At 45.3% G+C, this 26,437-nt stretch overlaps 1 protein-coding gene and 1 non-coding gene across 2 annotated transcripts in view; one reads left to right on the top strand and one right to left on the bottom strand.

Annotated features, from left to right (window-relative positions):
• ABHD6 (abhydrolase domain containing 6, acylglycerol lipase) overlaps positions 1-26,437 on the bottom strand; it is a 62,074-nt gene that overhangs the window by 22,089 nt on the left and 13,548 nt on the right. The window contains exons 2-3 of the mRNA XM_004616476.2: positions 25,051-25,115; positions 11,012-11,158 (exon numbers count right to left, since the gene is read on the bottom strand). Of these exons, the coding sequence (XP_004616533.1) occupies positions 11,012-11,130 (119 nt within the window). The 5' untranslated portion in view covers positions 11,131-11,158; positions 25,051-25,115. The remainder of the gene's footprint in view (positions 1-11,011; positions 11,159-25,050; positions 25,116-26,437) is intronic.
• On the top strand, positions 10,340-10,463 carry LOC129404721 (small nucleolar RNA SNORA26). The gene has a single exon (XR_008630078.1). It is a non-coding gene; the product is annotated as a small nucleolar RNA SNORA26 (small nucleolar RNA).

Below are 26,437 nucleotides of genomic sequence, written 5' to 3'. Positions count from 1 at the left end.
CACATTAGTTGCCGTGCTTGCACAAGCTTGGTTGGAATATAGCAGAGACCACACAACTTTTGTTCTGGCATTAGGGATCCGGAGCAGCAGTGATGCTCTGATTTGTTACAGCATCAGAGGAAACCCTGTAGCATCCTTGCCCACACTTGGAACTGTCCTTCAGTCTTTCATCCACTTCTGCTCCATCCCTTGTAGTGTTCTATCAGAGCCTGACTCTCAACTTCTGTTATGGCCAATGATGCTGAACGCTGTTACATATCCATTGGCTATTTGGGGGACCCCTCTTGGGAAGTTCTTCTGTGTTTGCCTCTAATTCACCCACAGTTGATTTTTGTGTATAGTATGAGGTTGCAGATGATGTATTTTTTTATTGCCATTTCTACAAGCCACCACCAACTTAGTAGCTTGAAATAACACCGACTTTAAAAAAAATATATTTTTATTTAATGTAGAAAAAGTGGCAACTGTTGATGTAATTCTAGGATAAAACAACACCAACTTATGAGCTCACAATTCTGCAGGTTAGACGTGAGCTCAGTCGGGCCTTCTTGGGGAGTCAAGGCATCAGCTAGCTTTTATCTGAAAGCTTTGGGAAAAAAAAATTATTCTCAAGAATTATTTCTATTCCCACTCCCCTTCCCTTCATATTGGTGGGCGTTACTGCAATGACAGGGGGTTGCAGACACACCTGGCTGTGGTGCTTGCCAGGGGGTTGTAGTGTTTGCATACTTTGATGCTCACCAAGATTTTTATTCCTTTATTTATTTATATTTTTAATTTTAATATTTTGGTTTTTGGGGGACATTTAGCTGTGCTCAGGACTTACTCTTAGCACTGTGCTCAGAGATCAGCCCTGTGAGACTCAGGGGACCCTACGTCATGTTGGGGGACTGAATGAGGGTCAGCCACATGTAAGGCAAGCACCCACTGTCCAGTCTCTCCAGCCCCACTTGCACCCTCTTACCTGGGGCACAAATTAAGGTTATTGTGCTCTCTGGGTGGCTGCGATGCTCATGCATGTGCTCACCAGGGGCACACTTCCTGGTCATGGCACTTGCACATCTTTTATTTGCAGTGCCCTCCACAGATTGTACCCTTTGACCTGGCTGTGGTGTGGCTGCAAACTGCTTGCGGCACTGAGGATTGGAGACAGCCAGGTTGCCACAGGCTCAAAAAGCAGAGCGGCCAGGACTTCGTGTGGTTCAAGGTGAGACAGCTAGGATTAGAACTCATGGCCTTGGGAGGAAGGCAAGAGCTCTAGGCACTTGTGCTCTTCCTCCAGGCTCAGAGCCAAGGCAAAGCTCAGTTCCTAAAGTTTTAAGATTCTTATCTTATTGTTGGTTGCCCCCTCAGGGCTCTTGCTCCCAGGACTGGCATTCTAACCATGTCTCTCTCCAACTTCAAACTGACCACAAGTGTAGGATAACACAGCCACAAAGAGCTTAGGTTTATCCCAGTCACACCAATCAAGGTGCTCTCAGTCACTCCCATTCCTTTGTTTATCTGTAACTACTTCTCTATGCTCTCTTCCCCAAACAGTTAATCAGCTTTTCCCCCTAAGCACTCTGTTAATTTGTAAGGTCAGATCTTTCTAGGACACTGAACTTACATTATAAGTTAATATTGCCTTTCTCCTCTCCTTGTGTCTTTTGAATAGTTTACTTTAAAGCAATGTCCTTTTTGCATAGACACAAGAAGACAATATTATGCTTTTGTAATTTGAGATTTAATTGGCTTCGAATATTATTCATTCCCAGGCATCTGCTTTCTTGACTTAAGCCTCAGTTGCCCTCAGTTCCTAGCATCCCAAAATCAGGGTCCCAGCGAGGGACAGGACGGACCCAGAGCAAGTGGTGAGTTATGTCCTACCCTGGCATCGAGATGGGCCTGGCCAAAGTGCCTAATTCTTAACTATAAGTTAAGAGCTTGATCATGGACAAATGCTGTCATGATCCAAAAGTATCGACGAGACTAGGAGCCTGCTAGGGATAGGGAAAGACTAATCTGGCCTGAGCACTGTAGTCTGAGATCGAGATGGCCCCAGGAGAGCAATTCTATAAGCTTAATGCATCTCTTACGGTGTCTATACAAAATGATTAATATTACTGATGTAGGCAGGTAGATAGGGAAAGGCCTTTGGCAATGAAACTTAGATTAATAAAGTCTCCAGGAAGGAGAATCCTGAGACTGACCCACCCTGTGGATACAGAAAACAGACCTGATAAGACCTTTAGCAGACCCTGAAGAGGTTGGGCCCCTCCCCATGAAGTTCCTCGAATTCCCTTGACCTCTCCCTTAATCTGATTAAAATGTGATCCAATTTAAAAGAAGACCATCACCACTCCCAACCTCCCTGGTAACCTCCTTAGCAATGGACTTTTACCTAGAAAGAAACCCCATGTGGGGGCAGGTTGAAGAAACCCTCTATAAAAGACACCTTGAACAAAGGAAGCACGTGCATATGCTGCCTGAGCCCATGTGTTGCTTGTGCCCATGTGGCTGAGCACATGTGTCGCCCACATCTCCCCTCTTGAGATGTGTTCTTTCATGCTTTCGTGTCCAGTGCTAGGATGTGTGTAGAGGCTCTCTGCACCCTTGGAGAAGCCCACATTCTCTCTTGAGTGCGTTATTTTTACTATTCTCTCTCCCACTTATCCCTTCCTCCTTCCCTCAAAAGCCTCTAAATAAAATCTATTTACTTCACTGTTTGTCTACTCCTGAAATTCTTTTCTGTGAGCAAGACAAGAACCCAGTAACCCTGGGTCCCGGGTGGTAGTGGCGGCTGGGGAGAAAGTGACTGTCTTTCTCCTCCCCACTTCATGTAAGTCACCCGTGGGACCCACCGACATCATTATGAATGCTTATATGTTTGCTGGACTATGAGAGGAGAAACACACTCATGGGATTTGCCCTTGGATGGGTCATCCTGGTGAAAGAAAATCTGTCCTAGAAGCAGCATCCCTTGAGGGAAAGAACTTTAACCCTATTGATTGTGACCACACCTATGTGTAAGCCCCAACTCCCTCATGTTGGGGGTGGGGGATTTAACTAGGCTGGAAGAGTGGGTTGGGGGGAGAGAAGCAGAGAGAGAGGAGAATGGAATAAACGGCAACTGATCAATCAACTGGCTTGGTCCTCGTTTTCCTCCCCATCTGCCCCATGGCCCAGGCCACTGGGGCTGGGTGATTGGCCTGGGACTGACCCCCCACCCTGCCCCCCAGTGAAAACCCAGGTGTGGCAAGGGGAGAGCCCGGTGGCTCTCTGGCAGATGTTTTTTTACACACAAGGTTGAGAGAGTCCCTTTTTTTTCTCTTTGGTCACACCTGGTGGTGCACAGGAGTTACTCCTGGCTTGTGCACTTAGGAATTACTCCTGGTGGTGCACTCGGGGGGAACCACATGGGATGCTGGGAACCGCGTGCAAGGCAACCGCCCTACCCACTGTGCTATCTGGTAGAGACACACTTGTGCTTCAAATCACTCTGCCCTTAAGAACTAATGTGGCACAGCTACTCAGATAATGCCTGTCTTTAGGTCAACTGTGTGTAACAATACAGTCATGGGGGTGATTGTTTTGTTTTTGGGGGCCACACCCAGCAGTGCTCTAGGGCAACTCCTGGCTTAGTGCTTAGAGCCCACTAAGTGCATGTGGTGCTGGAGATGGAATCTGAGTACAAAGCATCCGGTCCAGTTTCCGAGCTAACTCTCCAGCCTGGGGAACTGATATTTTATCTCGTTCACAGGTTCTGGGGGTCAGAGAGGCATCTGTTTGTAGGACCTTTTGAGTAATTCTGCTGACCACTACCAAAGTGGTGAAGATACACTTCTCCCGGATGGATAGCTAGTTGACTCAGTCCCCACTGCAGAGCAGGGCCCCCCTTCATCACAGGTTAGGGGCTTTGTTTATCTGTCTCTAGACTCTCCTCTCCAGGTTCAGACTTTGCTGATTTACTGTCGCTTATTTATTTAGCGGTCACACCTGGTAATGCTCAGGGATTACTCCTGGCTTAGAAGACGGTAGGGATTGAAGTCATGTCCATCAGCAGGCAAGGCAAGTGCCCTCCCCACCGTACTCTTTAGCTCCTCACTATTCTATAATTAGTCTGAGAGTGTAAATCATTCTCTATTATTTTCCTTTTAAACTGTTTGGCTATGGGGCCAGAATGATGGTACAGAGGGTAAGGAGCTTGCCTTGCACACAGCTGACCTGGGTTCAATTTCTGTCACCCATATGGTCCCCTGAGCACCACCAGGAGTGATCCTGAACTCATAGCCAGGAATAAGCCCTAAGCACTGCCAGGTGTGGCCCTGTCCCTGTATGCCAGAGACTATTTGGCTTAATTAACTCCTTGCTTTTCCTTATAAATGTAAAAATCAGTTTACTAATTTCCTCCCTGGAAAATCCAACATGCTGGGACTTCTAAATGGAAATTCCTGACTGCATAGGCCATGGAAGAAAAAGCAAATGATAGGTAAACTTCCAATTAGGTAGTCTATCCATCTGTTATTTTGGCATTTCAAAATTACCAAAATAAATGTTAATATTTTTAATTTTTTTCCCAGTTTCTATTTGTGACCATTATTAGGAATATAACTGATTTTCCTTTAGCTATCAAGTATCTAGTAATCTTGCCAAGTCATAATTCTCTATAACATAATAGATATCTTATTATAATTCTAACAAATTATTCTATATTCTTTTGGATTTTTTTTTCTTTTTGGGTCACACCCAGCAATGCACAGGGGTTACTCCTGGCTCTGTACTCAGGAATTACTCCTGGTGGTGCTCAGGGGACCATATGGGATGCTGGGAATCGAACCTGGATTGGCCGCGTTGCAAGGTGAACGCCTTATCCGCTGTGCTATTGCTCCAGCCCCTTCTTTTGGATGTTTAAATCAACACTATATTTCATTTACAAACAGTATTAATTTTACTTCTTTCAAAATTCTTTAAATTTTTTTTTAATTTAAAAATACTTTTTTTTTTTTGCCATCCCGGTTGATGCTCAGGGGTTACTCCTGGCTCTGCACTCAGGAATCACTTCTAGTTGGGGCTTGGGGGACCATATGGGATGCTGGGGATTAGACCTCAGTTTCTCGCAAGGTAAGCACCCAACCCATAAAATCCATTTTATCACTATTGAGATAACATGGTCACAGTTGTGTTAATGCTTTTGCCTTCCGTGTACTAAACCATGGCACCGACTCCAGCACTAAGGTGCCAAAGATGCTGCACCACTGTCCTTTTGACCTTCAGTTCCTTCTCTCCTCTCCAGAATTCCTCATCCCCAACTTGGTAAGGTAATCTCAGTTTTACTTTCTACATCCAAGTATTTGTTTTCACTGGAGACTGTCCATTTCCTTGCTGTGTGTGTGTGTGTGTGTGTGTGTGTGTGTGTGTGTGTGTTTCATATGCCAAGTATCATTCTGCACGTGTCCTTTCCCCTCTGGCTTATCTGGCTCAGTGTGGGTACTATCTGGCTCATCCGAGTTGTAGAGAGGTAAGGTTTCCTTTTAACTATAGCTCAGTATATTCATTGCATATATGGACCAGAATTTATTTTTTTCTGTTTTGTTTTGAGATCATGCATGGCGATGCTCAGGATTACTCCTGGCTCTGTGCTTAGGGATCACTCCTACTGGGGCCCAGGGGACCGTGAGGTGCCAGGGATCAAACCTGGGTCAGTGTTGTGCAAAGCATGCTATCTCTCTGGCCCCCACAGACCACAATTTTTTTTTTTAAATATAGGAGTACTAGGAGTACTGATATTTGTTCAGCCATTGATTAAGCTGATTGAATTGGGCATGAACTCCACATTACTTTAAATTTTTTAAATTAAATATCCATGAGAGACCATTACAAAGCTGTTCGTAATTGGGTTTCAGTCATAAAATGATCCAGCACTGGGGCCGGAGCTATAGCACAGCAGGTAGGGCGTTCGCCTTGCACGCGGCCAACCTGGGTTCGATCCCCGGCATCCCATATGGTCCCCCAAGCACCGCCAGGAGTAATTCCTGAGTGCAAAGCCAGGAGTAACCCCTGAGCATCGCTGGGTGTGACCCAAAAAGAAAAAAAAAAAAAGATCCAGCACCCATCCCTCCACCAGTGTACATTTCTCACCACCAATGTCCCCTGTTTCCCTACCGCCATCCCCTAACACCCCACTCCCCATCCCCAGCCTCCCTCTATGGGAGGCACTTTGCTTCTTGCTCTCTCTCTCCTTTTCCATTTGTGCTTAGGGATCACTGGTTTATGGTTCATGACCTCTTAGCACCTATATGGTTTGCAATATAGGTGCTAAGAGGTCATGGTGTTTGTTCAGGGCATTCGGTATTTTTACTGGGAGGGTAAGGCTGGAGTAGCTTTTCTTTTTTGGCTTTTTGAGTCACACCAGGCAATTCTCAGTGATTACTTCTGGCTCTGAACTCAGGAATCACTCCTGGCAGTGCTCAGGATGCTGGAGATCAAAACCAGGTCAGCCGAGTGCAAGGCAAATGTACCCACTGTTCTATTGCTCTGGCCCCTGGAGTAGCTTTTCAACTGGGTGGCCACTTGGGGTGTGGATGTGGATGTGACTGCTGAGGCTTCCAGAAGTACAGGGAGGTAGGGGGAGGTAGCCCATTCTAACCCCGAGAAAGCCTGGAGCTTTCAGTCACAAAACAAAACCCACATACCAGAATTTTCAGCAGAATATGTCTCAGTGAGATCCGTCCTGAGATGGTGGAGTCAGGCCAGGGATATGGCAGTGATTTTGGATTGTGGGAGCAAGCAGCTGCTAGGGGCTCTGCTTGGGTGGGCACCAGGCCAGCCCTCCCCTCTCCAACTTATCCCAGTCTGTTCAGCCATGCCCGGGTCTGAGATTAACTGCAGCTTTTGATCTCTTTCGAGATTTATTTATGAGACACATTTTTTTAAATCTATGCATCTGCAATTGGACATCTGGGCTATTTTTGGATCTTGGCTATTGTAAATGCTGCTCTGTTCTAATTCTTTTCCCCTTTCCTCTCTTACACTTATAGACTTTGTTGGTGGTGGTGGTGGGGAAAGCACAGCTGGCAGTGCTCAGGAAGCCACCTGTGATGCCAGGATTTGAACCATTCTCGTGGTCCCAGGAGAGTGAGTGCCTTAAACCTCTATACTATCTCTCCAGCCCTACTTACACTACCTTGATTTCACAAGTAAGTTTCTTTGGAAAACAAAAACCTTAGACATTCTCCGACTTCCCAGCCCCTGAACAGTGCCAGAGACCATGCATGCCACAGTGACCATGTGTCTCCAGGTGTGGCCCTCTGGAGCTCCTGTCCTTGTGTGGTGGGCTGGGCTGGCTCTGTTGTGGTGGTGGTGGGGACATGGAGACCTAGAGTTTCTCTGAGGACCAGCTGTGACCCCCCTGGGAGTCAACTGTTCTCTTCTCCAAGGAGCTCAGACCATCTCAGCGGGAGTCCAGGACGGGGACTGATGTGATCATTTCACTATGGCCTTATGCTCACTGGCAGGAGCCTGCCGCTGTTTCAGTTCAGCAACTCTGAAGCTGGCCTTGCTGCCCTTGCTGCCCAGGTCTGCAGGGAGACCCACGGCAGGGGGATGATGCGCTGCTGAGCCAGGGAAGGTCTTTGCAGAAGTAACTGAAGATAGGGATGTAAATGGCTGGGGGGGGAGGGGAAAGCTATTTACCTCATGGTCAAATGCCGTGTCCTGTCACTGACAATAAAGCTCTTAGAAGTGAGTTTGGCACCAGAAAAGCCCCTTCACAGTCCTGCCACGGGCTCTTTGCAGTGCCTTCTGGATTTTTCAATCATAACCACAATCCCAGGCCCCAGCTACCCCGCACGATCCACACAATTTTCTAGGATTTTCCTCCTCCCAGCCCTGTCTCTTGCTGTCCTGCAAGGCTGAGTTCACTGAGCAGAGCCCCTTGTCTGCCCTCCAGCTGCAGCTCTGAGCTTAGTGACAGGCTTGGGCAGGCCTTAGTGTGTCACATGCATCCCTGCCAATTAGGAAGGGACAGAAGGTCCCTTCTGAGGTGCCTCTCTGGGTTTTGTGACATCACTTGTTAATAGAAGGGAATAATTTTCTATGCGGCACATCTGGCAATTGCCAAGAAGTGAGGACAATACAAATGTCCCTCTCATTAAACAGAGCGTGGTAAACCAGACAAGGCACTCTGTGAATAAAGTGCAGATACCAGCTACGACATGGGTGAACCTGGAAAGAATGCTGACTCAAGATTTATCAGACATCAAGGCCACTCACAGCGTTTCTTTTTTTTTTGAAATATGCAAAACAGGCAAATCAAGAGAGACAGAATGTGGTTGCCAGGAGCCATGGAGTGAAGGAAGCAGGAAACAGGGATGGCTGCTCACAGGGATGCAAGTTCTTTTGGGGGCTATGGAAAAGTAGAAAGGAACAGTGGTTGTATAACACTTGAAAATCACCGAACCAGTTTTAGGTGGTAGATTTTGTGGGGGGTGGGGGGGCCTATGAACTTTAACTCAATAGAAGAAAGCGAGTTATCTGCTACAAACTTTTTCTCTTCAAAGATCAAATCTCAAAACTATCCTGACATTTAGATCTGAAAGTCTTCTCCATGATGACCAGAGAAGTTGAGTGCTGGGGAATCTGCCTCCCAGAGCTGGGTTTAAGCATGGGGTCGGTAGAACTGGCCTCTGCAGAATGCCACCTCTGGGGCTGGAGAGATAATATAGCTAGTAAAGAATTTGCCTTGCATGTAGCTGACCCAGGAGTAAGCCCTGAGCACAACAGGGTGTGGCCCAACACCTTTCCCCTAAAAAAAAAAGGAAAGAAAGAAAGAAAAAAAGAATACCATTTCTGTATGCAGCCATCTCCATGGGGGCAGCCCCATCTGCTTTAACCAGATTTAAAGAAACTTGGCCCGTGTGTGGGCTGGTTCACAGCGCTGCTGCGAGGCCACCAAGGCACTGGCCTCCAGCCCCTCTAGGTCGGAGCAACTCCCCCCACAGCACACCCACTGCCCGCACTGCAAAGGCCACACAGAGGTGGGTCGCCACTCCCCCAAGAGAACTGAAGACAGCGGAAGATGAAAAGCTCCCTTCTGTCCAATTAGCTTCTTTTCAAGGCGCAGAGCCCTGTTGGCAGGCGGAAAATTCCACTATAAGGAAACAAAGGGGCAGATAGAGGCACCAGCGCGCCTGGGCCCTGGCTGTGTGTGAGAGGGAGTGCTGCCTTCCAGAAGGCCCACTTAACCCTGTGCCGTTCTGGGGGGCACAGAGGAGAACTGCGGCTAGCTCAGTGCTGTCTTCCTGGGGTCCGGGCGGGGGTGGGGTGGCTGAAGGGAGTTTGTGTGCAGACTCCGGGGGAGGGTGCAGGGACAGTATCGGTATCAGGGCAATGAAAGAAGTCCTGGCACAGCACCTTCCACTTTCTCTCCAACTCCTGACACCCTCCAGGAGGAACGCTTTGTTCTTCTTCTTCTTCTTTTTTTTTTCTTTTTGGATCACATCCAGCGATGCTCAGGGGTTACTCCCAGTTCTGCACTCAGAAATAATTCCTGGCAGTGCTCTGGGGACCATACGAGAGGCCGGAGATGGAACCAGGTTGGCTGCATGCAAGGCACACGCCCTATTCACTGTACTATCACTCCGCCACCCCAAACGCTTGACTCTTGGCTGCGACAACTTCCTTGAGCCTTTGTAACAGAGAGGACAAGCTGTTTGGGCAGGCCAGGGCTTAGGAACACTGTTCAAGATCACTGTGCTTAGTTTTGGTTTAAAAAATATATACATCTATTAATCTATGCGTGGTAAGGATGACAAGCTTGTCACTTAAGGTCGTGATATTTATATCACCCTTAAAATTAATTAAGTTTAGATTAAAAAATGACTTTGCTAGAGAAAACACAAAGGGAAAGAAGAATGGTATGTAAACAGGGCAAGAATCATGGTGCTAGTACAAGAATGATAGGAAGAAGTTTTAAAATTTCTCTCATTTTTTTTTTTTTGCATGCAGGGCATTGAACCCAGGTCTTCACACATGTAAGGCAAGTGCTCTGCCTCTGAATCCCATCATTAAGCATAAAATGTCTAATTTTTTTCCACTACTTGATTGAACAAATGTAAAACCATTCTGTCTTCTTTATGCTCTTCCACAATCTTGCTCTTACGTTTCTGGGTAACATCAAAGCAAGACATCACCGGATCAGAATTCAGTAACCAAGGAAACCATAAACCTGAAAGATTCCCCACAAATGCACACTATCCTCACTTCATGATAGAACCAGTGGCTTTGAGGTGGCCTTTGGGAGCAAGGTGCTCTCAGGAAGAATACGATCTCAGAAGAAGCTGGCACCACGCCCCTTCCCACACCCTTTTAAAGGTGGACACAGTGCTTTAAAGAGTGAGCACAGGAAGGTAAAGTAAGTCTCCATAAAATTCAGAAAGGAAATTGTAAAAGCTCCTTCTTGGATCCTGTCTGGAGTTACAGCCAGGAAAAAAAAAGCAGAAAGATGAAGAAAGAAGGAAGGAGGATGAGGAACTGGAAGAGGAAGAAGAGGAAAAGGAAGGAGGTGGAAGGAGGAGGAGGAAGAAGGAGAAGGAGGAGGAGGAAGAGAAACTAGTTTGAATTTTTCAAGAAATTGAAAAATTCAAAAAGATGTCCTCGAACTTATCTGTATACTTGAAACATTTCATGATGAAAAGATGAATGACACACTTAAATTAGAATATGGAACAGGACAGATCTATACTAAAACAATTACTCAACATTATAAAAGTTCAAATTTAGGGGACTGAGAGATAGTACAGGGGTTAAGGTATCTGCCCTGCACGTGGCCAAAGGTATGGCTCACTGAGCACTGCAAAGCAAGGTCCTTGAGCACAGAGCCAGGAGTAAGCCCTGAGCACTGCTAGGTGCTTTGTGCTGCTTCCCATTCCCCCTGCCCAATAAACCTCAAAAAAATTAAAAAATGTTGAACAATCACCAGCAAGAGAACAAAGAAGTCTCTTGCAAGGCTTAGATTATAACACTGACTTACCAATAGTAGATTCTTATCAGTGCCGAAGGCCACAGGAGAAATGAGGCAACAAATGCCAGGATAGGGATGGCCAGAGTCCCGCCTGCGATCACAAACATGTTGACCACGTCCACATCCATCTTGCTCAGCAAAGCTTGTGATGAACACCTGCGGGGTGGAAGTGTACAAGGTATTGAAACAACCTGGAGAGAAAAGGCGAAGCAGCAAAGGGGAATGGAAAAATAAAAGACCAGATGGAAGTCTAAAGGTCAGAAGGAAACATCAGCAAGAAAGCGCTTTAACGAATCCAAGCAGGAGTTCGAGAGATAGCTCAACGGGCAGGAGCCTTCACAGCCTGGTGTCCAGGAGAGAAGGGAGGTCCAGGTCCAACCCTTGGCATTGTATATGGTCCCCCACACATTGTCAGGAGTGACCCCAAATGCTGGCCCAGAAGAAGCTCCTGAGAACTGTTGGGTATGACCCCCCAAACAAAGCAAAACCAAAAATCTAAGTAGTCAGGAAAACTACTGTAATGAGGAATTCTTTTTAAAAACCCTGCATTTTTGTTGTTGTTGTTGTTTGTTGTTCTGGGGCCACACCCTGCAATATTTAAGGCTTAAGACTTACTCCTGGCTCTGTGCTCAGGGATCACTCCTGGTAGGCTCAGAGGATCATAATGGATGCTAGATATTGAACTGGAGTTAGCTACATGCAAGGCAAGTGCCCTACCTGCTGTATTCTAGCTCCAGTGTTTTTTTTCTTTTTAAACTACAAAGGTCATTGTGAGACAAGTGGCAAATCTAAGTAAGGACCAGATATTAGTTCATCTATGTACCAGTGAGACAGTTCAGTTTATTTTTCTTTAGTGAAGTCTAAAGAAACACACACACACACAGAGCTACTGTCAAATTCTTAACACTCTTGGAAAGCAGGAGTTCTTTTCCCCCATTCCTTCCCATTTGTTGTTGTGATGACCAGAGATTGCACACTTGGACTGTAGTGTTCACACACGCTTGGTTTTGGTGTGCCAGAGATCACACACTTATTGTGAATAACCAACAGAAACATCGCTGGGATTGCTCATGTCACAAAGGGTTGTGCTGGTGTCTCAACTCGCAGACTTATGCCTGCACAGCAGAATTCTCCCGCTGAGCCATCCCTGAGCCCCCAATAATTCTTATGTGAATGATAAAATTGCAGTTATTTTTGATTGTAGGAGAAACGTCCCTGTTTTTTATTTTGGGGGGGGGTCACACCTGACGATGAACAGGGGTTACTCCTGGCTCTACATTCAGGAATTACTCCTGGTGGTGCTCAGGTGACCATATGGGCTGCTGGGAATCGAACCTGGGTTGGCCACGTGCAAGGCAAAACACCTACTCACTGTGCTATCGCTCCAGCCCTGAAATGTAGCTCCAGCCCCAGAATGTCCTTGTTTTGAGGAGATGTTTGTGGAGGTAACATGGGCTGATGCCATGACATACCTGCTACTCACTTTCAAAAGCTGAGGAGAGGAAAAGAATATGTGTGTGCATGCACAAATGTGTATGTGCATGTTGGTACGGGGAGAGGAGAGAACAAATGGTGAAACAATAACTATTAGAGAATCCAAGTAGAGGTTAAGAAGTGTTATTCTTGGGGGCTGGAGCAATAGCACAGCGGGTAGGGCGTTTGCCTTGCACGTGACCGACCCAGGTTCGGTTCCCAGCATCCCATATGGTCCCCCGAGCACCATCAGGAGTGGTTCCTGAGAGCAGAGCCAGGAGTAACCCCTGTGCATCGCCAGGTGTGACCCAAAAAGAAAAAACAGTGTTATTCTTTCAACTTTTCTGTAGGTTGGCAAGTTTTAAACTTAAAGTCTAAGGAAAGAGAAAAATGAATATATATGTATCAGTGTAATACATTAATATACACTTACATGCTTGTATATACCCAGAATATTAATGGAAGGATATATAAGAAATCAATTCAAATGGTCACATCTTAAGTGAGGAACTAGAGAGATCATGATAGGAAGAGAAGGGAAATTTGTTTTTCATGGTCTGCCTTTTAAGTACTTTTGGTTATTTATGATAAACATATACAATCTATTCAAAAATAAATGACATGAAATTAAAAGTTGGGGGCAGGGGCGAGAGATACGGGCACTTGCTTTGCACATGTTAAATTTGGTCCCTGGCACCTCACATAGTCGGGAGTGATCTCGGAGTGCAGAGCAAGGAGTAAGCCTGAGCAATGCCGGTTGTGGCCCCCATCAAAAAAAGAAAACAAAAAGTGAGGGGGTAGCCCATTAAAATAGCAACATTTTCAGATACTTTATGAGGTCTTCCTGAAAACCCAACTGTCACTTGTGAATATGAATGAGTGTCCAAGAGGGCAGACAATGTCCTTGGTGTGTAGTCTGGGTCTCACCTACCTCTAAGTGCTCTAGAAATCAGAGGAGTCAAACGCCCCTGGCTTTGTCCTACCTTATGAGCTCACATCAGGACTCATTTTTTTAGGGAACAAAATATATTTTAAGTTTTCTCATGGTCCCCAATAGTGAAAACAATTCCTATAAGGTCATATAATCCAGATATAACTTTTTTCCACCTTGCAGGGAAAATGAACGTATCATTACTAAAAAAAGAGAGAGAGACTTGAATCTGTATAATGCTTTGGGGGGTATTACTACTTTGATAATGTTAATTCTCCCAAACCATGAGCAGAGGTTGTGCTTTCATTTCCTTGTGACCTCTTTTATCTCTTGAAGTAGTGTTTTGTAGTTTTCTTTGTACAGGCCCTTTATTTCCTTAAGGGAAATCAGCTTAAGTTAAGCTGATTCTGAGGTACTTGATTTTCTGCGGCACAATTGTGAATGGGACTGTTTTTAAATATAGCTTTCTTCTCTTTCATTATTTGCATATAGGAAAGCCATGGACTTTTGGATACTGATTTTGTAACCTGTAGCTTTGCTATACAAATCTATTGTTTCTAAAAAATTTTTGGTAGACTTTAGAGTTCTCTTAGTATAGTATCATGTCATCTGCATATAGTGAAAGCTTGACTGCTTCCTTTCCTACCTGCATGCCCTTAGAAGGATACCCATGACATTTTTCAAAGAAATAGATCAAGCACTCCTGAAATTTATATGAAACAATAAACCCTCAGAAATAGCTAAAGCAATCCTTAGAAAAAAGAAGATGGGAGGCATCACCTTCCCCAACTTCAAACTGTACTACAAAGTGGTAGTAACTAAAATAGCATGGTATTGGAATAAAGACAACCCACAGACCAGTAGAATTGAGTTACATATCCTAGCATATGCTCTCAAATATATGATCACCTAATTTTTGATATGGGAGCAAGAAATAGTAAGTGGATCAAGGAAAGCCTCTTTAACAAGTGTTGGGGGCTGGAGTGATAACACAGTGAGTAGGGTGTTTGCCTTGCACTCGGCAAGCCTGGGTTCGATTTCCAGCATCCCACATGGTCCCCTGAGCGCTGCCAGGAGTTATTCCTGAGTGCAGAGCCAGTAATTAACCCCTGTGCATCGCCGGGTGTGACCCAAAAAGCAAAAATACCCAAAACAAACAAACAAACAAAACAAAAACAAGTGGTGGTGGGAAAACTGGAGAGCTAGTGTAAAAAAATGAACTCTGACCTTTATCAAATGCCATGCACAAAAGTCAGATCAAAATGAATTCAGACCTCAACATCAAACCTGCATCCATAAGGTACATGGAAGAAAACATAGGCAAAACCCTCCATGAAATTGAAGCTAAAGGCATCTCCACTGACCAAGCAAGTGGAAGCAAAGATTAACAAATGGGACTACATTACATTAAGAACCTTTTGTATGTCAAAAGAAATATTGATCAAGATACAAAGACAGCCCATGGAATGAGTAAAACTATTCACCCAATACCCATCTGATAATAGGTTAAGATCAAAGATATACAAGGCGGGGCTGGAGTGATAGCACAGGGTGTTTGCCTTGCATGCGGCCTACCCGGGTTGATTCCCAGCATCCCATATGGTCCCCTGAGCACCACCAGGGGTAATTCCTAAATGCAGAGCCAGGAATGACCCCTGAGCATTGCTGGGTGTTACCCAAAAAGCAAAAAAAAAGATATACAAGGCACTGGTAGAACATTACAAGAAAAAAACTTCGAACCCCATCAAAAAATGAGAAGAAGAAATGAACAGGAACTTCCTCAAAGAAGAAATTCAATGGTCAAAAAGCACATAAAAAATGCTTCACGTTACTAATCATCAGGGAGACGCAAATCAAAACAATGAGATATCATCTCACACCACAGAGACTGGCATACATCCAAATGAACAAGAACAACTAGTGCTGGGAGAAAGGGATCCTCATTCATTGCTGGTGGGAATGCCAACTGGTTCAGCCTTTTTAATATGGACTTTCCTCAAAAAACTAGAAATTGAGCTCCTATCTGATCCAGCAATACCACTCCTGAGAATATACCCTGGGGGTCTAAAAAACATAGTAGAATTACCATCTGCACTTCTATGATCATTGCAGCACTATTCACAATAACCAGAATCTGGAAACAACCTGAGTGCCCTAGAACAGAAGACTGAATAAAGAAACTATGGCACATCTATACAATGGAATATTACACAGTTGTTAGGGAAAATGAGATCATGAAATTTGCCTATAAATGAATGGACTTGGAGAGCATCATACTGAGTGAATGGGTCAGAAGGAGAGGGACAGATAGAGAATGACTGCATTCATTTGTGGGATATTAAAAAAAATAGCATGAAGCTAATATCCAAGGCCAGGGAAAATGGGCCAGGAGGACTGATCAATGATTGAAAATTATCACAAGGATGTCGGGGGTGGAGGGTAATTAAAATAGAGGAGGGTCGATTATGACATTAGTTGGAAATGATCACTTTGGACAAGAACTGAGTGTTGAAAGTAGGTAAAGGGGTATACATGATAAACCTTCAGAATCTGTATTGTGAACCATAATGTCTAAAATGAGAGAGAGAAAGAGAAAGAAGAGAGGTGCCTTAGAGGCAGGCTGGGGTGGGGTATTTTTTTGGGGGGTGGGAGGTAAACTGGGAAATATGGTGCTGGGAAATTACACTGATGGAGAGATGGGTGTTGGAACATTGCATGACTGAAACCCAATCATAAGCAGCTTTGTAAGGGTCTATCTCACGGTGACTCAATAAAATAAAAATTAATATAAAAAAAAGAGTCTTCTTCAAAGCCAGAGAGATGGTACAGAATTAAGTCAGCATGTGGCTGACCCTGGTTTGATTCCCAGTATGGCAACATGATCCCCTGAGTGGTTCCTGAGCACCACCAGATGTGGCAAAGAAAAAAAAAAAAGTGACTTGTTCACAAAAAAAAAAAAAAGTATTATTATCTAGAGCCAGTGAGACAGCTCAAAGGGCTAGAGTACATACTTTGCACGTAGGAGATCCAGGTTTGATCTCCACAGGGCTACACGAGTCCCCTAAGCGATGCTGGGAATGACTGCCTCTGAGTATACTGCTATAGACCCGAGAGTTAAGAGCCATTATTATTTATTATCTAGCCTTCCTGTGAAACAGAGAGATGGATTTTACATACCTTTGTCAACTAAGATTTCAGTTTCATGTGAATCCATGACACAAAGGTTTAGTATGTTCTGAGCACTGAGGGGAGACAGAGCAAAGGGCCTGGGGATAATGTCTTAGCTGCAACTAGACTGTCTGCCTCTGTAATGAGGAGGTACCCGTACATGTATAATGAATGGGTATAAATCAATCACAATAAAACTTTATTTAGTCTTTTGTTTGTTTTGGGCTGGAGCAATAGCACAGTAGGTACGACGTTTTACTTGCATGCAGCCGACCCAGTTTTGATTTCTCCGTCCTTCTCAGAGAGCCTGGCAAGCTCCTCGTAGCGTATTCCATATGCCAAAAACAGTAACAACGAGTCTCACAATGGAGATGTTACTGGTGCCCACTCGAGCAAATCAATGAACAATGGGATGACAGTTTGTTTGTTTTGGGGCTACACCTGGCAGTGCTCAGGCATTGCTCCTGACTCTGTACTCATGGGTCAGTCCAGCAGTGCTTGGGGGACCCTATAACATGCCAGGGAGCAATCCCAGGTTGGCTGTGTGCAAGGCAAGCACTTTACCTGCTCTACTATCTCTCCAGCCTCGGCAATAAAATTTTAGTTTTTAAAAACAGGCTGTAAGCCAAATTCAGTCTGTGAACTGTAATTTGCCAATCTTGCACATGAGACACCAATCCTGTCAAACAGGCAAGGTGAATGCTTTATTCCTAATTTATAGGCTGAAGAAATGGGAGGTGTGGAGAGGCTGAACGACTTGCCCAAGGTCACTAGCCACATCATGCTTGCTTACCAAAGAGGTGTCTGAATTGGAGGTGCTCCTTTGAACCACGTTCCATCTTGTTTATCTTCACCCCTCGCTGCCCCCTGCCCCCATGGCCTTCTCTTAATCACTGTCACCTCTTTGCTATTAAATACCTACACGCATTAAATTCTACTTTCTCCATGAGTCTGAGGCCTCTCCTTTTAAAGGTGCTGTAGCAGGTTTGGCAAAACAAGTTACTCAAGTCTAGAGGGTTGGAAGCAGATACTCCTAGATATTGTGGGTTAGAATGTTCTTTTCAGTCACACACACTCTACCTGGCGACAGACCTGAATCCCAGAAATGAAGGCTGCTGCCTGCTCAGGGCGAGGGCACTGTCTGTTCTGGTTCTCCTGCTCTTTCACTATTTCCTTTGCTTCCGAACATTCCCTCCCCCCTCCCCATCCCCCAGGAAAATCAATCATTGCTCAATTTCTCCTAGAACAGAGGAGCAAAGATTCCCAAACTTAAATGGTCTACTGGCATACTTTTATTTATTTATTCGGTTTTTGGTCCATACCTGGTGGTGTTCAAGGCTTACACCTGGCTCTGTACTTAGGGAGGACTCACGGCTGGCTCAAAGCACTGTATGGGATGCTGGGGATTGAACCTGGGCCTGCTTCGTGCAAGGCAATATCCTACTTGCTATACTATCACTCTGGGTCCTACTGACCCCTTTTTTTTAGAAAAAAAAAAAAACAACCTATTCAGTACGCCTCCTTCTACTTCTCTCCAAATCTACCTTCTTTAAGTGAAAGAAACAAAACAAAAACAAGAAACCCAGAAAATTGCTGCTGCTCCCCTGGACTGTTCCAGCACTGTCTTAGAACCAGTGCTCTTGAGCATGTGGATAATCAGATACAAGTTCTTTCTCAGGGCCCTCAAACTGCACAAGACACAAATGAAGCACAAGTGAACTGACAAAGCCAAAGTTCCTAAGTGGGTTTGGTCCTGTCTGTTTTAGGGACAACCATTCCCAACAATACTGGCTTTTCCTCTTTCCATAATTACAAAACTCCCCAGGGGATCACCTATTTAAGGCTGTGTACAATTTATTATGCTAAAAACTCTTACTGCCAGGCGGTAAGCAAATAAATCAGAAAGTGAAGGAATTTCACAAATCTGTTTGACCCTCGTGGGTCACAGAGAGTTGGGAAAGATAGCGGCATCAAGAGGACTCCACAGAGACAAGGTCCTCACTTCTGGAGGTCACCGCTGATCAGATTGCTGAGCTGCAGGAAGTTAATTACAGGATGTTCCCTTGGATGAGGAATTAGGACATTTTATGCCCGAGACAATACATTACAGACTCTGACACCAGTGATGGGTAGCTGAAAATGAAGAAACGTTGGGGACAGGAAATGGGTCAAACGAAAGGGTACATGAAAGGTGTGTGTGAGGCCCCAGGTTCGATCCCCAGAGCCACATGGGCCCCAAGCACCAATAACAGCAATAAATGAAAAGGAACCTCATTGCTTTGCTGGTGCTTGCTGTGGATAGCACAGTTAATTTGGAGGAAGAGTTGATCTGATTCTACCTTTCATTTAATGGTGGTGGAGGCGGCAGTGGTGATGTCTTCAATAAGGAACATTGATGAACACAATCAATTTGGCAAGGCTTACACTTTCTGAGCACCATGATGAGGTCATATACAGACAGGCCCTGAATGGGGAAACTGTAATGCTTTCTGGGTTTTCTGCACAGATAATGAGCAGCTGATTCCTATCTGGGCACTACCTTTCATTTCACAAAAGACTTGTCTCATCTTTTCTTTAAAATGCTTCCTGTGGGGCTGGGGATGTGGGTCAGTGGAAAAGAGTGTACCTTTGTCTGCATGAGACCTGGGCTTGGTCACAGGCATTGCAAAGTAAATAAAGAAAATGAAAATAGACAGCTTTCCTACCTTGCTGGGGTGGCTTATAGGATACTCTCTGAACCCACAGAGGCAGGTGGGGACAGGACTTCTGAAGACAGAAAAACTGAAGGCCTTGGGGCTGATAGCACAGCGGGTAGGGTGTTTGCCTTGCACGAGGCCGACCCGGGTTCGATTCCCAGCATCCCATATGGTCCCCTGAGCACCGCCAGGGGTAATTCCTGAGTGCAAAGCCAGGAGTAACCCCTGAGCATTGCCAGGTGTGACCCAAAAAGAAAAAAAAAAACTGAAGGCCTTGTGAACAAAGAATTTTAATGCCTGGAAATCAATTATGGGGTATAATGAAGATTTCCCAAAGCATAAGGCACATACAACTGATGTTTGACTTTAAGGAGTAGAGAGACCCAGGAGTGAATCCTGGTAGACAGCAGCTCGCTGGAGATCTTTCCGGACTCCGTGTCGAGAAGATTTCACTGGGGCTCCTCAGATGGAGTGGGTGTCCCAGCTCCGCCACTCCAGATGAACCCTGGTGGCCACAAACTTTCAGAAGAAAAATCCAGGTACATGGGAACAGGGTCCGAAGATGTCAGGCCACATGGAGGCAGAGACAGTTCATCTCTTCCTATCTCCCCGCCCAAGCCCCTGGGCCATATTTAAGCACACCACCCGCTCTTGATCCAGAGACTCCCAGATGAATCTCAAAATGGATTAGGTCCCTACAGAGATGTCTCTGGACCCCGAACATTTACATATTTAGAATTCCAGGAGTTCACGGCCACAAAAGCGACCTTGTGACTTCTCATGATATTCACAATAAGCAATAGAAAATAAATTTTCTAGAATCTGCCTGTGGCAGGCAGACTTGAATGGTGGTGGGAAGGTATAATGGTGGTGAGATTGGTGTTGAAATATTGAATGTAATCAATTAATGTGAACAATCTTATGAAAATAAAAAAATTTTAAAAAGTCTCATGCTCTACTAAAGTGCCTGCCAAAGAGGCAGGCAGGGGTTGGAGGAAGGGGGGCGATGGGAGGGAACCTGGGGACACTGGTGCTGGGAAATGTACACTGGTGGAGGGTGGAGGATGGATTTCAGCTGTATGACTAAAATCCAACCTGAACAGCTTTGTAAGGGTCTATCTCACAGTGATTCAATAAAAAAGTTCACATTATGAGAATAAATTTTTTTTTTTAAAAAAAGGAGTAGAGCTACACAGCATGAGGTAGCCCTGACAGATATACTGAGAAGCTCATTTTTTTTCCAGTTCTCTTTTCAGTCCAAATCAAAGAGAAATACTCAGTACAGTATTATTAAATGATTATCTCACCAGTAAGCCTTCTGCAAGTCCCAGTATGTGGCTATTTATACTTTTAAATTGATTTTGTATAGCACCTGGTGGTGTTGGGGTGGGGGCACCTGGTCTAGCCCCAGTAGTGCTTGGGGGGAGGGGACAGCGAGCCACTCCAAGTCATTCAGTGCCAGGGATCAAACTCAGGGCCTCAAACAGGTGAGGTGTGGGCATTTCCACCATATCTGTGACCCCTGCATCAGGCTATTTAATAATATGATTTCTTTGTGCGGTTTTAATTTATGGCAGAAAAAACACTTTTCAAAAATATTTAAACTAAAAAATGAAAAAAAAATTTAAACTAAAAGAAGGAGTCGATTTAAAGAGAAGTGTTAATGCAATTCAGGAAACACACAGCGTTGGTGAAAATCAGACTGCTGTTCCCAGGGGTGGATTCCTATGCTTGCTGGGGCTGGGCATTCCACCGGTTCTCTCCTGCCAGGCTCTTCCACACTGAAGACGCTGGACCCCGCTTTCTGCATCTATTAAATGAGCACGTTCATCCAACTCATTGCTGCTAGCTTTTCCTACCCTGATGGCTTATAATCTTTCTAAAATTATGCAAGCAGTTAAAGAGTAGGAACTGGCTTGCTGCCACAAGCATCTTGTTCCTGTGCTGGAGTGATGGCTCAAAGGGCCAGAGCACATGCTCTGCATGCTGAAGGCCTGGTGTGATCTCTGGCATGGCAGGGCGCAGCTCTGAGCACTGAGCCAGAAGTCGTTTCCAGAACAAAAAAGCATCTTATTCCCTGTTATATGTCCCCAGAACCTAAGAACAGAACCTAGCAAATATTTAACACTTAATGTTTATTACCTGCACAGGTGGAAAATTAGTACTCATTTTACATACTTGTTGCATGAAGTTCCAAGATCAAAGGCTGTCAGGAGGCTTCCTCTGCCACCTGCTGACCACCCCCATGCTGTGATTTTTGGGTTTTTCTAACTGAGCACAAAGGTTAATTGGACAATAGAGATGTCTGTGGATTCAGAAAAACATGTATCTGAGCGAAACAGAGCAATCTCAAGTTTCTAAATTTAATCTAGGGTTGGAGATAGAACACAAGATGCCACAATTCTCTTTTAACTGTTTTTTTAACTTTGGAAACTGGGATTCCTAGGGGTTTAAAGCAAAATCCCAAGGATAAGCAGAATGTAAAATACTTTCTTAAAATAGAGTCTTGCCTTTCACAAGACAGTCTATCATACTTGACAAACCATAGTTACGGTCTCTTTATAAAATAAGATATGGAGCTTCTAAAGACCAATATCCCTCAGTTCACCCCAGTGAACCCTGTCAGCCTGCCCCAAGCCTCACTCCTGGTAATCCCAATTCTGAGGTCAGGGTTTGTTTTCACTGGACACTGCTTATTTATTCCCTTGCACTTTTTTTTTCTTGTGTAACACAAATGAATGAGATCGTCTGGTATGTGTCAACGTATATTCCAAGTTAATGATGGAGAAACTGATTAAGGGAATTAACACACAGTACAGTAGTGTCACCTGGCTGGTAGGTGGCATGACTTGCATTTCAATCCAATTTTGGGGGTGTCTACCTCCAAGTTCAAGTGACCTTTGCCCTCTTTCAGTGCTTAGATAAGCAGATTACAATTATGGAACACACAAGGCTGAGGTCATCGCTCCTGCTGACCTTTTTTACATTTCTCAGTTGCTTTAAGAACTTACAATCTGATTTTTTTAGTTTACATATTAATTGGACTGGAGCGATAGCACAGCAGGTAGAGCTTTTGCCTTGCACTTGGCCGACCTGGTTTCGATTCCTCTGTCCCTCTCAGAGAGCCTGGCACGCTACCCATGGTGTATTTGATATGCCAAAAACAGTAACAAGTCTCACAATGGAGATGTTACTGGTGCCCGCTCGAGTAAATCGATGAACAATGGGACAACAATGCTACAGTGCTACATATTAGTTGATTGTCAAATCCCTGGTGGTCTTTTGCTTTTATTTTTTTATTATTATTATTATTATTATTTGCTTTTTGGGTCACACCTGGTGATGCACAGGGGTTACTCCTGGCTCTGCACTCAGGAATTCCTCCTGGAGGCGCTCAGGGGACCATATGGGATGCTGGGATTCGAACCCGGGTCAGTCATGTGCAAGGCAAACGCCCTACCTGCTGTGCTATCGTTCCAGTCCCTATTTTATTTTTTTAAAGAACTGATTCATTCTTAGGGCTGGAGCGATAGCACAACAGGTAGGGTGTTTGCCTTTCATGCAGCTGACCCGGGTTCGATTCCCAGCATCCCATATGGTTCCCTGAGCACCACCAGAAGTAATTCCTGAGTAAAGAGCCAGGAGTAACCCCTGTGCAACGCTGGGTGTGACCCAAAAAGCAAAAAAAAAAAAAAAAAGAATTGATTTATACTTTTGGTTTTGGGGCCATTCCCAGCTGTATTTAGGGTTTACTCCAGGCTCTATGCTCAGGGATCACTCCTAACCATATTCAGGGGACTTTATTGGGGTGCCAGGGACAGAAGACAGGTCAACCATGTGCAAGGTAAACACCTTACCAACTGTACTGTCTCTCTGGCCCCCCATGATGGTGTGTTTTCCCTATAATTCAACACTATGAACATTCTTACATTTTAAGCCTGGTGGTGCTGGGGGTTGCTGCTGGCTGTGTTTAGGGGAGCATGCAGTGCCAGGGAGCAAATCTGGGTCATCCGCATGTCAGACAAGAGCCTTAATCCTTGTTACCCATCTTCCCATCTCGCTGGCCCCAGCATTGTGAACATTTGTCCCACACTGTCTTCTACCAGAAAACCCCCAAGGCCTTGAAATCTGAGTTCAATGTCCCAGCCATTATTGTGCCACAGAACCCAACCAGTTTTTTTTTCAACATGGATTTTTGAAACTAGAATTTTATAAAGTGGTTTCTCAAAACTATCACCAATGACCAATAGCTGAAAAAGACAAAACGATGAGATTCTCTTATATAAAATTTCTGAACTGGTGGGAAGGAATAATTTAAGACATGGGCACATGGGAAATTGTTTGTTTGTTTGTTTATTTTTTGTGGATAGTGAGGAAGGCACACCCAGTGGTGCTCAGGGGTTATTCCTAGAGAAGGACACACCCAGTTGGTGCTCAGTGGTTATTCCTGGCTCTGAGCCCAGGGAGCACTCCTGGTGGGTCCAGGGGACCATACGGGGTGCCAGAGATTGAACCCAGTTGGCCATGTGCAATGCAAATACCCTATCTGCTGTACTATCACTCTAGCCCCCAAGACATGACAGTTTTCACACACACACACACACACACACACACACACACACACACAAACCTTCTTTGTTATGAAGTAAAATGTCACTGAAATTTCCATGGAAGCAGTTAACCTAAACTAGTCATCATTGGGAACAAGAATATCCCATGGACCCCAGGATTACCACCACCGGGTCTCACCTCCATCCTGCTGGTCCTACTCTCTCCCCCAACATAGCTGAGCCTGCTTCTCCTCTCACAGCCCCGCTGTCCCAGCGAGTGGTGAGTGTGAGAACACCTGACTCAGGTCCTGACTGGATACCCCTCTGCCACTCCTCACTGTCCTTCTCACCTCTTCCTCTTGCAGGAGTTCAAAGGTGCTGTGGCCAGACCTCCTTCCTGATTTTCCCAAGAGTCTGCCGGACCACCCCCATGGCATGACAATCCACTGAATCTCAGATATGACCCTCCTCTTCTCCCAACAACTTGGTTCCTGCCAGTCATGTGCCCATCGTATAACCTTCCTCCTCGACTCCCCAGTCTCTTCTGCTCGTCCCACATCACCCCTCTGTGATGCCAGGGGTGGAGAGCAGCGCGTCACCTTATGCACAAAGCAGAGTTTCTTATCCTAGTTGATGTTCTTTGTTCTTCTCTAAGAGCAAATTACATTCAGAGTTTTCCAATTACCAGTTAGCTTCACAAAGCCTTCTCCATGATGCTGTGTTTTAAAGCAAGCCAGTGGCGCTGCTGATAGTTTCCCGGTAGTTCAGCATTGTGTTGCTTTGGGGCCCCACCGAAGCAACTGATGTCCAGCTCCGTATTTAGTTACTTCTCAGCTGCCCTTTCCTACAGAACTTGGCGGCTTACAGGCCTACACTCCTCAGTGTTCCCAGATCACACCAGAAACCCTTCTGCATGCCGGCCATGCACTCCAATCCTATGAGCCATCTCCTCGGCTCCCCCAGACTCCATCCCAGCTCCAAGACTATTCCCAGTGGAGTCCTGGAGAACTATTGGAGTGGGCTTCAGCCACCCATCTGAGCTCTGAAATCTCTGACAATGTCACAAGTGCTCAGTCCCTTCCCAGCAGACCTACTGAACCAGAGGAATCACCCGCCTCAGGCCCAGCTCCGGAGGATATCAGCGAAGCCTATGACGAGCGCCAAGCCAAGCTGAGTACGTCCTTGTGGTTTCTTTCCTTTTAATCTAGGGTGTTAAAAATCCATACTTACTCGTTAAGGAGAACAGCCTTCTTTCCCCGCCGCTACTAACTCTGGCAGGAGCTGAAAATGAGATTCTGGAATCACAAGAAAGAAAATGACAAAGCATTAAATCATGTGAAGGAATATGAATGAAGTGCTAACAGCTGGTGAAATTGCTGGCTTCGGGGGAGGCAGAGGGCCCTCCTCCCTGGCACAGGCAAAGTACAAACATCTCCCGGCTTTATAGTCTGTCACTCAGTCACCTCCCCCAGCCAAGCAACCTGCACTGGCTGTATTGGTGCGTGCACCAGGCAGGTCAAGGCAGATAATGAGCCAGGCCTTGGCGTGGGCGGAGGGAGGCCAGGGAAGAAAGCAGCTGGCCTGGGGTGAGGACAAAGCGTAGGCCTGAGTGGGTGGCTTAGGGTTACTTGTGGGAGAAAGGCACGATGGAGGAAAGGGACAGGCATGCATGCCCGAAAGGGGGCTCTGAGGGCTCCACACTTAACTAAGACCCTTAGGTTTGAATGACAAGCCCGTGTCATCCCTTGAACACATATCTCGTTTGCTTGTCTCTGTTCCTTTGCTTGCCTGTTTACACTCTGGAGAAGTCTGTGCTCTCTCTTGATTACACGCTTCTCCCTTCCTCTTCCCTTCCATCTTTCTAAATAGGTTTCAATTAAAAAAAAAAATAAAAGAAGATCTTACTTCTCACACACACACACACACAACCAAAACTTAACTAAGATCCTTAAACAAAAATGAAAACTTGCCTTCACCTTCTGGCTTACCCAAAGTCGTGTATCCAGAAAGGAATGACTGAACTGGGGAGACAGTACAGGGATCAAGGCATTTGCCTTGCATGTGGCCAACCCTGGCTAGATACCAGATACCGCATATGGTTTCCAGAGCACAGTGTGGAAATGACCCTTGAACACAAAGCCAGGAATAAACAAACAAACCAGAAAAAAAAAAAAAGAGCAAACAAAAGCAAACGAAAAATAAAGGAACGTAACAACCAGTGAGCAAATGAAGGCAACGTTCCTCCTGCAGGAACTGGCAAGCAGGGCCTCTCAGAAACAGGACCAGTCAGAGCAGAGGCCAGCAAAGGCACCAAAGCTGAAGAACACTCGGATGGACAGGTGTAGGATAACATAGCTTCAGGTGGTTTAGGTTTATTGAGTTACTCCCCTCACAGTGCTCCCATTCCTCTTTGTTTATTTGTAGCTTCTTTCTTAGTGTTCTGTTGACATGTAAACATTGTTTTTCTCTTCTCCTTGACTCCTTTGCATAGTTTATTCAGAGCAATGTCCTTTTTGTATGGACACAGGAAGACTTAGCAAATGTTATGCTTTTGTAACCTGGGAGTCATTTGACTCTACGTGATATTTTCCTCCTGGGCATCTGTTCTCTCGACCTA

Source organism: Sorex araneus, chromosome 4 (genome assembly GCF_027595985.1).
Source record: "Sorex araneus isolate mSorAra2 chromosome 4, mSorAra2.pri, whole genome shotgun sequence".
Taxonomy (NCBI): domain Eukaryota; kingdom Metazoa; phylum Chordata; class Mammalia; order Eulipotyphla; family Soricidae; genus Sorex; species Sorex araneus.
The sequence above is the reverse complement of the archived record's forward strand: the minus strand, read 5'-3'. Positions and strand labels throughout refer to the sequence as shown.